Source organism: Doryrhamphus excisus, linkage group LG10 (genome assembly GCF_037039965.1).
Source record: "Doryrhamphus excisus strain RoL-2023G ecotype Guam linkage group LG10, RoL_Dexc_Guam_v1.1, whole genome shotgun sequence".
Lineage (NCBI taxonomy): Eukaryota > Metazoa > Chordata > Actinopteri > Syngnathiformes > Syngnathidae > Doryrhamphus > Doryrhamphus excisus.
The window spans coordinates 10,402,682-10,418,257 of NC_136366.1; the positions used below are offsets into that span (position 1 = coordinate 10,402,682).

The 15,576-nt window shown below is 42.6% G+C and overlaps 1 protein-coding gene and 1 long non-coding RNA gene across 5 annotated transcripts in view; both read left to right on the forward strand.

The window, feature by feature from the left end:
* LOC144901075 (uncharacterized) overlaps positions 1–6,855 on the forward strand; it is a 19,911-nt gene extending 13,056 nt beyond the window's left edge. The window contains exon 4 of the long non-coding RNA XR_013629260.1: positions 6,790–6,855. This is a non-coding gene — a long non-coding RNA (uncharacterized LOC144901075). The remainder of the gene's footprint in view (positions 1–6,789) is intronic.
* A 2,268-nt stretch (positions 6,856–9,123) lies between these two features.
* LOC131120055 (uncharacterized) lies at positions 9,124–15,104 on the forward strand. Of its 4 annotated transcripts, XM_058065093.2 has the most exons (10): positions 9,124–9,337; positions 9,736–9,785; positions 9,932–10,337; positions 12,929–13,006; positions 13,278–13,339; positions 13,416–13,502; positions 13,592–13,745; positions 13,818–13,925; positions 14,006–14,057; positions 14,120–15,104. In XM_058065093.2, the coding sequence occupies exons 3-10, from the start codon at positions 9,966–9,968 to the stop codon at positions 14,329–14,331; spliced, it is 1,125 nt and encodes a 374-aa protein (XP_057921076.2). In that variant the 5' UTR covers positions 9,124–9,337; positions 9,736–9,785; positions 9,932–9,965; the 3' UTR covers positions 14,332–15,104. The 4 variants fall into 4 exon arrangements, with proteins under 4 accessions (XP_057921076.2, XP_057921073.2, XP_057921077.2 ...); XM_058065090.2 differs by lacking the exon at positions 9,736–9,785 and having other exon boundaries at positions 9,125–9,337; XM_058065094.2 differs by lacking the exon at positions 9,736–9,785 and having other exon boundaries at positions 9,125–9,337; positions 14,123–15,104.
* Positions 15,105–15,576: the final 472 nt, after the last annotated feature.

The following is a 15,576-nucleotide window of genomic DNA, read 5'->3' on the forward strand; positions in this document are numbered from 1 at the left end:
TAAAGTCGAGGCGATGCATATATGCTGCGTATTTTCAGTGGCGCTCCAGGAATATTTGCTTTGGTGACCAGCATCAGTGTTTACGTCCATGTTTTTTTTTTTTGGGGGGGGGGTGTCTTTTGGGACAGGACAACGTGAGCAGGTTGTGGCGGTCGTCAGGATACACAGCCTTCACCTGCAAGAAGCGAGTCACGCTCTCCAAAGTTAATGAACTTGTTTTGAATTCCTTGCCCCCCCCAGACCTCCCTTTTTCACAAGCGACATTCCGAGCCTTGAAAATAGCCGCGTAGACAAAGAGAGGAAGTGATGTGAGAGCACTTCCTGCCAACTCCCCTCTGAATTTATCTCAGTCTGACAGACTGGCCACCCCAAAGCTCTTCAACCACCCCCACCCCCACCCTCAGGCCCCACCCTGACTAGGCTACCTTAAAAATGGACACGGACATCTTTTCACCTCAGCGGCGGCCTGCTTGTGATTAAGTCAGTCGTGATTTTATCTCAATGTCACAACGGCGACGGGTGTCAATGGCGATGCAAACCTGCTGTGACCTTTGAACCCCCACACACACCCCTCCCCGGGGTGGCGTCACTGCACTTTCCACTTGACTGTTTGTTTTGTCGGAATCCATTGGGATGTGACAAATGCTCATTTTTCCGTAGGTTGGGGGGGAAATATGCATACTTTGCCCCCCCCCCCCCATACACACAGACATACTGGCCACTTTATTAGGTACACCACGTACAAAGCACCATTCCTAGATACTACACTCGCATAATAATATACCAGCTCCAAAGATAATACACTTTTCCACAGTTTATATTTCATAATGTTTACTTTTCATCTCATAATTATGACTTTTTCTCTTTTAATAAACAATAAATAAATGATGGCTGTCATATCTCATAATTTTGACTTTGGATCTCATAATTTCCACTTTTCAACTTACGCAATTTGGATTTATGTCACAGTGATGACTTTCTTACCTCATAATTATGACTTTCTTATATCAGAATTATGACTATTTATCTCATAATTATCAATTGACTTAAGAAAATGACGCATCATTTTGACTTATAGGTCTTAATTATGTCTTTCTTTTTCCATACTTATGACTTTTTATCTCATAATTATGACTTTGTAAATCTCATTTTAAGTTTTTGTTTTATAATTATGACTTTCTTATCTCATAATTAAGACTTATGTCATGATTTGGACTTTTTGTTTCATAATTAACCTTTTATCTTTTTTATTTATGACTTTCTTATCTATGTCATAATGCAGACTTTTTATCTTTTATCTCTGGGATACATTTTTCTTTCAGTGGCGTTAATGGGCTTCCATAGATAATAATATTAATAATAATAATATTAATAATGATGAGCCTAACGGTTCTGTAGGCAGCATAAAAATCTGAGTGATTTGGTTTGTCCCATGATTTGTGAACTGAAAAGGTGATGACACCCCCCCTCCATTCCCTGCCCCCCCTCCCTCCTTTCCCTGCTCCTGGTCTGAAAAAGGCAGCAAAAAGCCCCCCTTTTCAAAAGCTTTATCATCCGTCTTCCCTGAGAGCCTGTCAGTCGACGCGCAGGGAGTTATCAGGTTTAAAAGAGCACCCCCCCCCCCCCCCCCCTTTTTCCCTCCAGGCGGCAGTATGTGAGCGAGGTGGCACCTGAGCAGGGGTGCAGAGAGGGGGGCCGGTGTCGTTGGATGATGTTTGAGCGCACTTATCAGCGTTTTGGTCTGTTGGAGAAGTCAGCGTTTGTTGTCGCGTCCTTGTCTCTTATCCACTTGTGTGGAGGGGGTGAGGGGTCAAAGGTCACAATAGGAGGGTTGGTTGGGTGGGATGGGGGGGTTGGCGGTCATTGAAGAGGATTCCCACAGTTGCAAAGGTCACACATGGATTCACACACCTCTCGCTCCCATCCGTGAGTCTTATCGGGGGGCGACCTTGGTGGTCGAAATGACCACCGGAATGGGCTACATGACCACCGGAATGGGTGACAGACGTGTTTGGGAGTTGGAGATACACACGCGGTGTTGAACCGCACTGCACTGCTCGTGTTGTGTTCAGGTCACAACATGATCATAAACCATGAAATAAATTAGTTACCATCGCTAACGCGTTCTTTTTGGTAGCCCTGGTTGGAACAAGAGATGTTACGGTTGTGTTTGACATGTCCTTCACCCCCGAGCCACTGTGTGTGTGTGTGTGTGTATGTGTGTGTGTGTGTGTGTGTGTGTGTGTGTGCTGCGTATTTAACATTTAACAACACACCCCCTGAACACACACACTTTCAGACAAGCACTTTTAGCTGTTAGGTTACAGGTGCATTAGTCTCCTTTGAGGGTGTTTGTTGTGGAAATGGTCCATTAACCACTTCATGCGCTCACTGTAAAACGATACCTGGGGTGTCCGAGTGCTGTTCTCTGATTGGCCCTCTGCGCCCTCTCACAATACCATTCAACCAGAATACGAAACAATAGGAATAAATAGGAAACAATACGAAACCACAGAAAAAATGCCAGGGGAAGCAGTCATTTTACAAGAATAAAATTGGGGAAAAAAAGAGAAAAAAACAGCAAAATATTTGCAAAATTAAAGGAAAACGTTGTAACCTGAGAAACAAACAAAACAAAGAAAAAGTTGGATTTGTTTGGAAAAGTAAGATGGGAAATTGTATTTTCATAAAGTAGAAATATGACAATAAAGTAATCATATTATGAGAAAAAATTGTACTCGAAGTTGGAAAATGTGTTTAGATAAAAAGAATAAAGAAAAAAATAGTATAATTGAAAAATTAAAGAATGAAAAGGTTTAACATGAGAAACAAACAAAACAAAGAAAAAGTTGGAATTGCTTGGAAAAGTAAGATGGGAAATTGTATTTTCATAAAGTGGAAATATGACAATAAAGTCATCATATTCTGAGAAAAAATTGTACTAGAAGAAAGTTGAAAAATGTGTTTAAATAAAAAGAATAAAGAAAAAAAATTGTGTAATTGAAAAATTTAAAAATGAAAAGTTTTAACATGAGAAACAAACACAACAAAGAAAAAGTTGGGAAATTAGGAGAATAATATTAAAAAAGTAAATACAAAATATCACAAGAGAAAAAAGTAGCATAAAATTTAACAATTAATGGAACCTTGTAACATGAGAAAAAAAACAAAAAAAATGTACAAAAAATGTACTACAAAAAAGTTGATATATTTGTATAAAAAAGTGTAATAACTAACTAATAAATACGCTTTGTCGCTGATAATAAAAGCAAAATGCAGGCTAAGCATAAAAACACCTCATCCACATGCTAAATTGCTTTTTACAATGTAATATAAGATATTATCAGATAAACACAAAAGTACGTCTCTAAAGTGTTCATCACGCTTCATACGCTTGTGGTTGTGGTGTGGTTAATTGTCTCGTATGTGAGTCGTTCATCATTCATTCACATCACTCGTCTTGTGCGTATTATACAGTATATACAGTGCATCCGGAAAGTATTCACAGCGCTTCACTTTTTCATCATTTTGTCATGTTACAGTCTCATTCCAAATTGTATTAATTTAATCTCTTACCTCAAAATTCTACACAAAATACTCCATTATGACAATGTGAAAAAAGGTTTTTTGACATGTTTTGAATTTATTAAAAATAGAAAACAAAAAAATCACATTTACATAAGTATTCACAGCCTTTGCCATGAAGCTCAAAATTGAGCTCAGGTGCATCTTTTTTCCACTGATCATCCTTGAGATCTTTCTACAGCTTAATTGGAGTCCACCTGCAGTAAATTCAGTTGATTGGACATGATTTGGAAATATAATAACTGTCTATATAAGGTCCCACAGTTGACTGTGCATGTCAGAGCACAAACACCAAGCATGAAGTCAAAAGAACTGTCTGTAGACCTGCGAGACAGGATTGTCTTGAGGCACAAATCTGGGGAAGGATACAGAAACATTTCTGCTGCTTTGAAGGTCCCAATGAGCACAGTGGCCTCCATTATTCGTAAATGGAAGACGTTTGGAACCACCAGGACTCTTCCTAGAGCTGGCCGGCCTTCTAAACTGAGCGATCGGGGAAGAAGGGCCTTAGTCAGGGAGGTGACCAAGGCCCCGATGGTCCCTCTGTCAGAGCTCCAGCGTTCCTCTGTGGAGAGAGGAGAGCCTTCCAGAAGGACAACCATCTCTGCAGCAATCCACCAATCAGGCCTGTATGGTAGAGTGGCCAGACGAAAGCCACTCCTTAGTAAAAGGAACATGGCAGCCCGTCTGGAATTTGCCAAAAAGCACCTGAATGACTCTCAGATCATGAGAAACAAAATTCTCTGGTCTGATGAGACAAAGATTGAACTCTTTGGTGTGAATGCCAGGCGCCATGTTTGGAGGAAACCAGGCACTGCTCATCACCAGGCCAATACCATCCCTACAGTGAAGCATGGTGGTGGCAGCATCATGCTGTGGGGATGTTTTTCAGCAGCAGGAACTGGCAGACTAGTCAGGATAGAAGGAAAATGAATGCAGCAATATATAGAGAGATCCTGGATGAAAACCTGCTCCAGAGCGCACTTGACCTCAGTAGACTGGTCATGTACCTTGACCATATAGACAGTAGACATTAGCACACAGCCAAGATCTCAAAAGATTGGCTTCAGAACCACTCCGTGAATGTCCTGGAGTGGCCCAGCCAGAGTCCGACTTGAATCCGATCGAACATCTCTGGAGAGATCTGAAAATGGCTGTGCACAGACGTCTCCCATCCAACCTGATGGAGCTTGAGACTTATTGCAAAGAAGAATGGTCAAAACTGCCTAAAGATAGGTGTGCTGAACTTGTGGGATCATATTCAAAAAGACTTGAGGCTGTAATTGCTGCCAAAGGTGGATCAACAAAGTATTAAGCAAAGGCTGTGAATACTTATGTAAATGTGATTTTTTTGTTTTCTATTTTTAATCAATTCAAAACATGTCAAAAAAAACTTTTTTCACATTGTCATAATGGAGTATTTTGTGTAGAATTTTGAGATAAGAGATTAATTTAATACAGTTTGGAATGAGGCTGTAACATGACAAAATGTAGAAAAAGTGAAGCGCTGTGAATACTTTCCGGATGCACTGTATGTATATAGTGTATATATATAGCATATACATGTGTGTGTGCTGTATCGATGACAGCGTTACATCTACTGGCAGCTGTTTTTTGGCCTTGCACGAACCTCTAGCAGCCTGGGCAACATGTGCACCTTGATTTATTTTATTAGCTTTTTCTCTCCGTGTATGCTTTTTTATGGATAAAACTTATACACCCTAAAGCTATAACACGGTATTGCTTCACGTACTGTAACTTCCCGCGTATTCTTCTTGTCTTCACAACACTTGAGGCGTCTTTTTGGAGGAGGTGTCGCTGAAGGAAGCCAAAGAAAGAGTAAAAACGCACCAGCAGAACTGAAGGCGTTCAGGGGGAAAGTGGTTTCAACTTGTCCAAACACTGACCATATGTTGGATGTGGATGTTTATCTTGGGGTTTATATTAAAAACCCAAAATAAGCGAATGGAATTCTGTATTTAGAGCCACGGTGGATTCCAAATGCCAAGCAGAAGGAGATGAAAATCATCACTAGAGCGTCACTTTGCTGCTTTTCATCACCTAAAATGTCACAATGATGAGAGAAAGTTGACTTTTATGTCTTTTATGTCCTGATTGGACGTTTCGGAAAGTGTGATTCCAGATATCAGACCTTCAAAAGCCGCATCTCCTTCAACGCCACAAAGTCACCTGTTTGGAATTTGCAGGAGAGCGCCAACCAAACGTGGGACATTGAAAGGTGGAAGAAAGCCTTCTTCTCTATTGATGGTCCCCCCGATGGCTTCCAAGGACAGGAAGATCCCACCTGAGATGTTTTGGGGGTGTCATCATGATCCTTCAATAGAGCTTCAAGTTGTGCAGGGGCGTCAAACGGCAGCTGCCTATGTAGTATCCCTCATGACTGAAGGCCCTGGTCTGTGTGGTCGTCAAGTCATCTTCAGCACCCGGAGCAACTTTCCCACGAGCTTCCTGGGAAGACTGGCATCACACATGCCCAAACCCATTTTTCACCTGAACAAGAATGGCACAGGTACTCTGTTTTGTGGAGTTTGGGGTTTTTCTGTCTATTTCTCTCTATTTAGAACCTCCTTCAGCTCCATCAGTGTACATAAAAATGTACACGTTTTTTCATTTTTAAATATTGCCAGGTTGGATGCTTTGATGACCAAAGTGTGGGGCTCCCCCTGCTGGTGAGAAGAGCAAAGACAACCCCTCCTACAGCATCCTGGCTTGCTTTTGGTTTTCGTCACAGAACAATACTGGAAACTGGGATGTATGGTAGTAAGTTTTATCCCAGTTTGCATGCGTAGATGTGGATTTCTCCGTGTTGAATAAATCTTGGCCAAGTGTGGAGACGAGGGTGAGGTGAGGTGAACATAAGGCTGACTATGAGGGGGTCACCGTCCTCCCGCCGGCCCTTCTTGTCGTACCATTCAGGAGCCGACCTGTTGGCTCTGCTTTCCTTCTCCTCAAGTGGCCTCTCTGTCTTGATGTCTGCCATTCTGTCACCGCTGAAAGGAGAAGGAGGAGGAGGAGGAGGGAAAAAAGGGAGCGCAAAGATTCCCATCCGGGCCCGGCAGAGTTAAAGCCATCTATAAAAAGGAAAATATTTTTGCTCAGTCCGAGTCATAGAATCACTTTCCAACATCCACAGTGGGCAGGATTTCTTCTTTGTGTGTGTTGTTGTTTTTTTCCCCCTTGCAGTTATTCTTTCTTCCCTGACTTAATGACCACTGAGGAGAAACCCAGACTCTTCAGGCCTGTGGTTGCGTAAGCTTTCACTCACTTTCTAGAAACTACAAATAAAGTAAAGAACCACCCTCACTTTCCCTCTTGTGTCCCCCCGTCTCTATGGAGCGGCTGGGAGCACCGACAGAGGAGACGCTAATGAGCTAACAGTTAATTAGCTCAGGATGAGTGTTTGTGTGGCTGTAGGGAACCTCCAGTGGGTGTCATTTGTCACTGAAAATGTTCTTTTTGTGTTGCGTCTTACCACAAATAGCGCAGTGTGTACCCAGCCTCTCGTCCCAAGTCAGCTGGGATAGGCTCCAGCACACCCGCCACTCTAGTGAGCATAAGTGGAATAGAAAAACATTCACTCATTCATTTTCTACCGCTTATCCTCACGAGGGTCACGGGGGTGCTGGAGCCTATCCCCGCTGTCTTCGGGCGAGAGGCGGGGTACACCCTGGGCGCAACACAAAAAACATTTTCAGTGACAAATGACACCCACTGGAGGTTCCCTACAGCCACACAAACACTCATCCTGAGCTAATTAACTGTTAGTACACCCTGGACTGGTTGCCAGCCAATCACAGGGCACATATAGACACGTTTCTACCCATATGGACAATTTGGAGTCGCAAAGTAAGTATTGAGGTGTAGTAATATATCATGCCGTATCATTTTATGTCATTTCTATCAGTTTATGACATAAAAAACATGAAAAGGCGACTTAATATGATGAATATAGTAGATTAGGAAAATGTACCCCCATAAAAGAAAAACAGGCATTAAAACAGATAAGTTCATTCTAGTTTTGAAGAAGACAAAGTTGTGTTTCTGCTCCATTGTGCTCTGAATATTTGTGGAGTTAAGAAGAACAAAGAACAGCTTCAATTTGTTCAAATTGTGGCCAACATAGTCGAGCAATAATAAAGGAGGGCGTTTAGATGATGTGCACATGTAGCATCACTGTGTCACATTCCTTTCCTATGAAGATCACAGAACAGAATAAATATACCGTATCATGTTTGTGTGACATTTTCACCATCAGCGGTCATCCAGGGGTCACATTGAGGTTGTATATGTGGATGCTTTCCACTCCTTTTTGTCTGGTCTTGTTCCCGTATAGACGCTCTGGCCTTCCACCTGTTTCTGGTTTGACTGCGTCGCCGTCCACACGTCCTTAAAAGCGGCCACGCAAACCCCCGTGGAGTGGAGGGGAAGTATCCGAGGAAACATTTGGAAACTATAAACTGCGCTTTCTCATAATATACGAGCCCGATTCGTGGCAGCAAGAACATAAAACCGAGGAGACCCTTGTGGCTCCACGGCAACCAGAAGGTTGAACATTATGTTGTCAAAATAACACAGCTGACACTTGACGCCTCGCATGCGTCCACTGGAGGTGATCCCAGTGGGATTACACCCTGAAATGTTGTCAGACATGACTTGAACATGTCACAGCTGCAATGCAAAGTCACAAAAACGGTCACATGGGAACATTGCGGGATTGTTTACTTTTTTTTTTTTTTAGACATGGTATTTTCAATGCATGCTTAGCTTTTTTTCCCTGCAGGACAGCTTTGCAACAAAAAAAGCAGGCTTTGCTACACATCTTAAAATAAAGTTCTGCCCGCTATGTATAGATGTGGGAGATATGTATATGTTTGACTAACTTTTCTTCAGCAAACAGGATAACGTAGCATAATGTTAGCACTGTAGCTCACATAGCTATGCTAGTGTTGCTAAATTGTACAATATTGGACAAACAGTGTGTACTGTATTATTTGAACCAAGCATTGTTATTTATGGAAAAAAGTGTAGTGTGGTATTATTATTGTACAAATAAAGGTCTGCCCTGAATCAATACCATACCCCTAATAGATGCCTGGTAATCGCTGCAGTTGATAAACACCCCCAACCATGAAATGTGGTCGAAAAGGCACTATATCATGCTAACATTGCCAGACATGTTGTGCAGCCATTAATGGCTGCTCTCTTTATCCACAATGTGATTGATAGTAGTAATATTCTAGAATTATATTGCTATCGTAGATCATTTTAAGTCATACACTGCTGTGCTCTCTTTATAAGGCCAGTAACATATGTTTTGTTGTGGTTTAGCTTCATAAAAATAACACAAAATTGATTCAATGGTTTCCTGTCCTAATAACCCCCAACTCCTCAACATGAACCTTCTTTTTCTTTTTTTTTTAAAAAAAAAACGTTTTTATTTAAAAACAAGTGACGTCTGTCTCATATGCGCACGTTCACTATAGCAACCAGTTTCTCCAAGGAGGTGGGCGGAGCTTTGTCTCGGTTGGTGACGTCACGAAGCTAACAGACTTGGGGGGGGAAATACGAACCGTTGCGTAAAGTTTGCCGTGGGGCCCACAAATTGTGAGATTTGTGATTCAAAGTCCCGCGGTGGACACGTCCGGTCGAATTTTAAACAACTTTAGCGATCAAGCGGGAGTGACCGGAGCCGGGAAACTGCTAAAACCCGGAAGCTATTCCTTGCTAACAGGTAGCCCACCTGCACTTGACACTGTTAGCTAGCTAGCGAGCTAGCTGAAAAATATATAATTCTAAGTTGTCGTTTTTACTAGTTTAGTACTGTTTCATAATATAATTATGCATTATATATCTATATATATATTATATAATGAATAGACATTTGTGCTCTTGTACAGTAGCTTTTTAAAAGTCTTTTTTTGAGTACATTATGACGAATCTTTCACGCAGCAAAATGGCCGAAAATACGCAATCGTTGGACGTAATTGTTTAAACTGTGGCACACCATTATTTTACATAATTTGGCAAAGTACATTGTTGTTTTTTAACATAATTTAGGAAAGTATCGTTTTTCTTTGAGAATTCGGCGGCAGGTTAGTCTTTGTGACGTCATGCTGTCGTTAATCGCAGCACGTGAAGAAGCTGTAGTAAAGAATTGACTAAAACCTTTAGACATTACAGTAAGTATACTTTGTGCTGAATTTCAATTCAAATGACTTTGTGTTGTTGAATCCAAAAGTGTTTGTGTACAAATAATAAAGTTATGTTAAATTGCAGTTTATTTACAGTTGACTAGGTACAACCACAACAATTGTGTGTGTCACAGGTGTCCACAGTCGGGCCGAGCTAGTAGGACCGCCATGGAGAAACTCAGGGAAGAGTTTGAGCAGATCGTCGGCGAGCTGGAGTGGCAGGATGTCGCCGACACTCTCCAGGAGTTATGCTCCAATATCCTCTGCGACACCACCAATCCTCCTCACCCGCTTCCTCCTCATCCTCTTCCCAACCATCACATACCACCTCCTCCTCCATCGGCCGCCTACTCTGGGAGGGCCTTTGACGCCCATGGGGACGTCCGAGGCTTCGCCGGGCGCTTCCCGCTGCGCCCGCCTTTCCTCCCCCACAGCCAAATAGTGTCGCTTTCCAGTATGAGCTATGGGCCGCAGTTCAATCCGTACCTCATGCACCCTTTTCACCTCAGCCGCCAGGTGGGGGCTCCTTTCCGTCAGCAAGTAAGTGTTAACCTATCATGCAACAGTGCTTTGAAGGATTTACTGAATTTATCACAGTTAAATGTTGGCAGGAGGTGATAGATTTTGATCACCTGCAGTGGAATGTTGTCATGGTTCCACAGAAGGATGACGTAACATTCTAAGTACTTTCAATCTTCAAGTAGTCTGGTTTAAACACAAAAATGTGCTTTGTGGTAATGCACTGTGCATGGGGTTGTGAATGTAGCTTCATTACATGCTGTACAGTAAACCATTAAGGCCAATTTTTCCCAGAGCAAATAATGGAAATACAATGCATCCGGAAAGTATTCACAGCGCTTCACTTTTTCTACATTTTGTCAACCAGGCACTGCTCATCACCAGGCCAATACCATCCCTACAGTGAAGCATGGTGGTGGCAGCATCATGCTGTGGGGATGTTTTTCAGCAGCAGGAACTGGCAGACTAGTCAGGATAGAAGGAAAATGAATGCAGCAATATATAGAGAGATCCTGGATGAAAACCTGCTCCAGAGCGCACTTGACCTCAGTAGACTGGTCATGTACCTTGACCATATAGACAGTAGACATTAGCACACAGCCAAGATCTCAAAAGATTGGCTTCAGAACCACTCCATGAATGTCCTGGAGTGGCCCAGCCAGAGTCCGACTTGAATCCGATCGAACATCTCTGGAGAGATCTGAAAATGGCTGTGCACAGACGTCTCCCATCCAACCTGATGGAGCTTGAGACTTATTGCAAAGAAGAATGGGCAAAACTGCCTAAAGATAGGTGTGCTGAACTTGTGGGATCATATTCAAAAAGACTTGAGGCTGTAATTGCTGCCAAAGGTGGATCAACAAAGTATTAAGCAAAGGCTGTGAATACTTATGTAAATGTGATTTTTTTGTTTTCTATTTTTAATCAATTCAAAACATGTCAAAAAAACTTTTTTCACATTGTCATAATGGAGTAATTTGTGTATAATTTTGAGGTAAGAGATTAATTTAATACAGTTTGGAATGAGGCTGTAACATGACAAAATGTAGAAAAAGTGAAGCGCTGTGAATACTTTCCGGATGCACTGTAGGATGGACTATGAGCATCACATTAGTTGCTCAAGCAATTTTAGCAGTTTAACAGTCTCACAAGTGTAAAAATAAGCTGAGGACAGCTGATGAGTGCTACGTTCCTTCGGGTTTGGTGGTTGGGGTCCAATTTAAAAAAAAAAAAAAAAGGTAGTGGCCTTAACATTGCATTGTTGAATTAGCCATATTGTACTTAGCATCCAGGACACAGACATGCAGCATTGCTTAACATCACAAAAACCCAAAACAAATGTAAAACTAATGTCAATGATTTGCTGTTTTGTAAGTTTCAGCAAAGTTATGTGTGACTTCAAAGTAGCATAGTTCCAGAAAATTGTGTAAAAAATTTGACTTAAGGTTTGACAGTCATGTCAAAGATTTTGACAGTGACACAAATTGCATTTTTTCCACAATGTTGTGAAGCATGATAAGATTTGCATATACCCCACAATGTTGTGAAAAGTGATAAGATCAACATTGTCATGAAAATGGAAGTTAATCTCAAAAACAAAATTTCCACTGCATTTCAGCCCTGTCACTAAAGGACCAGCTGACATGGTGAGACTGTTGACAAGGACAAAAGCTGAAGATGACTGTCATGCTGATAGAGTTAGACTAACAGACCGGATGGTGGTGCTTGAAAATCTTTGTTTTTCCTCTGTTACCCGTGGTTACCTGCTTGGGTACACATGCAGTCATCATTGCTTAGCACAAAAAGAGCTTCACAGGCAAGGATATTGTAGGGCTCTGATTTCTATGTCAAATGGAACCCCGGAATTGGCCAATAGAAAGGGAATTTACTGTTAAATGCAGAATCTCGCAGACAGTGGCTATATGTGAATGAAATGTAACTGTGAAGAGAATGTTTGTGTGACATATTCTCCCGGTGGACCGCTCGATCATGGCGGACTATCATCACAAACACTAATCCAACCACTCCTGAACAAAACATGTCGAAACGGCGGCCTGAGGCATGGAGAAAGTTGAGTGAGAATGGAAGCTAGCGGGTCAGCATCATTTTGCCAAGAACCCCGTCATGAATAAAGTATGGCACCAAAACATCCTCTGAAAGCACCCCCTCCCAGCCACCCAAGAAGAGTTTGGTGACAAACAACAGCGTGATGAAGCAACTTGCCATGAGGCATTTTGGCTAATCACTTGAGAAATTGTGGTCAATCCTCAAGAGGCGGGTGGGCAAACATAAAATTGCAAATTCTAGCATTGATTATGTAAGAATGGGCTGTCACTCAGGATGTGGCCCAGAAGTGAATTGATAACATGCATGTAAATTGAAAATTGAAAAAAAACACTACAAATATTGCTTGTTACATAAACTATAATGTAACTGTCAATAAAAGTTATACTATACAGGAGGGCCAGGATATAGCGGGGCGACCATAGAAATATTTGACAAAAATACCTATACTTCTGTCATTCTCAAAACTTGAAGCCAAGACTGTACTGTTAATTTGTTGTTTGCCTGCTTGACCTAACCCATACCCATGTGTGCTGTTGTCGCCGAAGTACGTGCCATGTCAGATGCCTCCTCAGGTCATCCACAGTCAGCCTGCCTACAGCTACCCGCCTGCTCCACCACAGCCGGTAAGACTCCTTGGGTTTAAATACACCAACAAAGCAAACCTATTCGGTCTTGGCTTTAGAACACATCTGAAGGGAGGTGGTAGGAGGCCTGAGGTCTGCAGTTCCAAACTCCCAACAGAACAATGACACTTTAAAGATTTTCTATGTCATGCTTATATTAACAATAAAATAAGTTAATGACCAGGCGATGCTCTGAGGTTAAAAGGGTACATGCCGCCACCATGTGGACAGAGGGCACTAATGCAGCCTTGCAACGGTTTGGTGTGTCTAGAAAAAAAGTCTGCCAGTGGTTCCCTTGCCCGAAGGCGCAACCTTGCGTGCTGTTGGCATGCTGTGAGTAACATACACATACACCGCTACACAGACACACTTTGAAACGGATCTAGACAGTGTTTATGTGTCTTGGTAGGAATGGAGAGGTGTTGTACGCAGCTGTAGATGCTTCTCAGGGAGCTGCTGCTCCTCCTCCGCCATCCACATCCACCTCCTCCCCCAGGTAGAATCATCCCTTGTCCTCTGGACGATCTTTAAATGTACTTAACATCATGCTTTGTCGTGCTTCCCTCCTCTCCTCTTCTATTTCAGCCGTAAGAGAAAGTTCAAACGGCGGCACAAGCGAGCTTGCGGCAAAAAGCCTCCAAACGCCTTCATGTGCTTCTTGAGGGAGCAGCGTCCGACGCTGAAGGCCCAGATTAAGGAGAAGGGCAGCGTGGCGGTCAACAAGCTACTGGGACAGCTGGTAAGCCAATGATAGGCGACTCAACTGCAGAGAGTGCGAGGCATTTGCGTGTGTCATGTATGCTTTGCTCAGTGGGCGTCACTGAGCAAGGAGCAGCGGGCTAAATACTACGAGCAGGCCTACGCTGAAAAGAAGATCCACAAGGAATTGTCCTCTGACTGTTCCAGCAGCAACGAGGAAGTGCGTCCTGTTGGTCAATATTAACACAACGGTGACGGCCCTGGCACAGCATCTAATGTGTGTGTGTGCTTTGCGTGCAGGGCACCAACAAGAGGAGACGGAACAGCGACACAGCAGCCGCCAGCCTTGCAGGTCGCTTCACAGGTCGATTTGTGGCCTTTATTGCATAAGCAACTTGTTGTTTTGTTTCACAGCAGCCCGCCATGGCGTGTGGGACACGCAAGATGACCCCTCCCCCTCCACTTCCTTCTCCTCCTCCTCGTCCTCCTCGCTCTCCTCGTGGCTGGAGGCCGTTATCACCACCGAGGCGCACGACTCCCCGGCCGCCAAGTGCCCCAACTCGGGCGATGAGTCTGACATTGAAGGAATGGACGCCCAGCTGCTGCACCTGCTGGGCTGCTGTTAGCCCCGCCCACAGCCTGCAACACACGCACACACACGCACACAGTGTTTGTTTATCAGTGTAAATAGTCCATAGTGTTAAATTATATTATTTTAAAAACTATTTTAATATATTTCAAAGTGTGCTAATGTAGTCCAAATATGGTAACAAATCTATGAACAATTTATTTCAACTGATTTTTGGTCGATTGCAAACTTGTGCTCAGGAGTCTAAATAACATGTTTTTCTCTGGGTGGCTTGGTGTGTCGGGTGACAGGGTTTGCCGAAAGATGGAGCTCCAGACTTGTTAGTGATCTAGGTTGCCATTTCGGATTTATTTATTGAATGATTTATTTTCCATCGAAGTGGTCAATCCTCATCTAATCTTCACATCAGTCAAATGAATTCTTAACATCTCTCGGGGTTGCTTTGGAAGGCTGGGAAAATCCAGCCTTCATTTCCTGTTGATGTCTGGGTGAGCGTCTGGCTCAGTGAAAAAAAAATTGAAGCAGGATGCTTCACATGTCGTGCTTTTATTTTTCCGAAGGTGTTATGTCAGGAGATGTGTTTTGGTGGGTCGGTGGTGGCAATTTGCTGTCAGTTTAACGAGTGTTACTGTAATGAAGACATGTATTCTGTACTGTAGTTCATATTGTAAATAAGATACAGGCCGAATGAGCAGCGTGTGCATATTTATATTTCTATCGAAACAAACCTTACAAAATAATATGGCAGACTTTTATGTATATCAAACTTATTTTCTTGTCATTTTTAGTGAAATAAATTGTCTGGCATCAGCTGTGACTAGTTAATGCTCAACTGAATCGAAAGACAGGGGAAGGGGGAAATGATAGTGGTGTGCAAAAGTTTAGTAATCCCGGACAATTTCATCGTTTATAAATCACTGTTTACAATTTGGTTTTAATGTATCAAATGTAACTGATGGGAAGGACAACCACAGCGCTTTATTCCGAAATGAAGCCAGCTTGTACAAATGTTCCTTGGCATGCCTCAGCCCACTAACTAGAAGTTGATGTTATTATGGGTTGTCGGGTTGTCTCGGACAGTTTTCTGCATCCTTTGTAATGTTTTTCCTGGCCTACCTCTTTTGGACTTTGTCATCTATTTCCTCCTTATGTTCCTCACAGTGGAAACTGATAGGTGATTTTCAGGTCTTTTGGCAGCTGTTTTGACCACCCCATGTTGCCCGTCTTTACAGAAAGAGAAAAAGAACTTGCAAATTTCACAGGTGAGTTTGATATTTCTGTA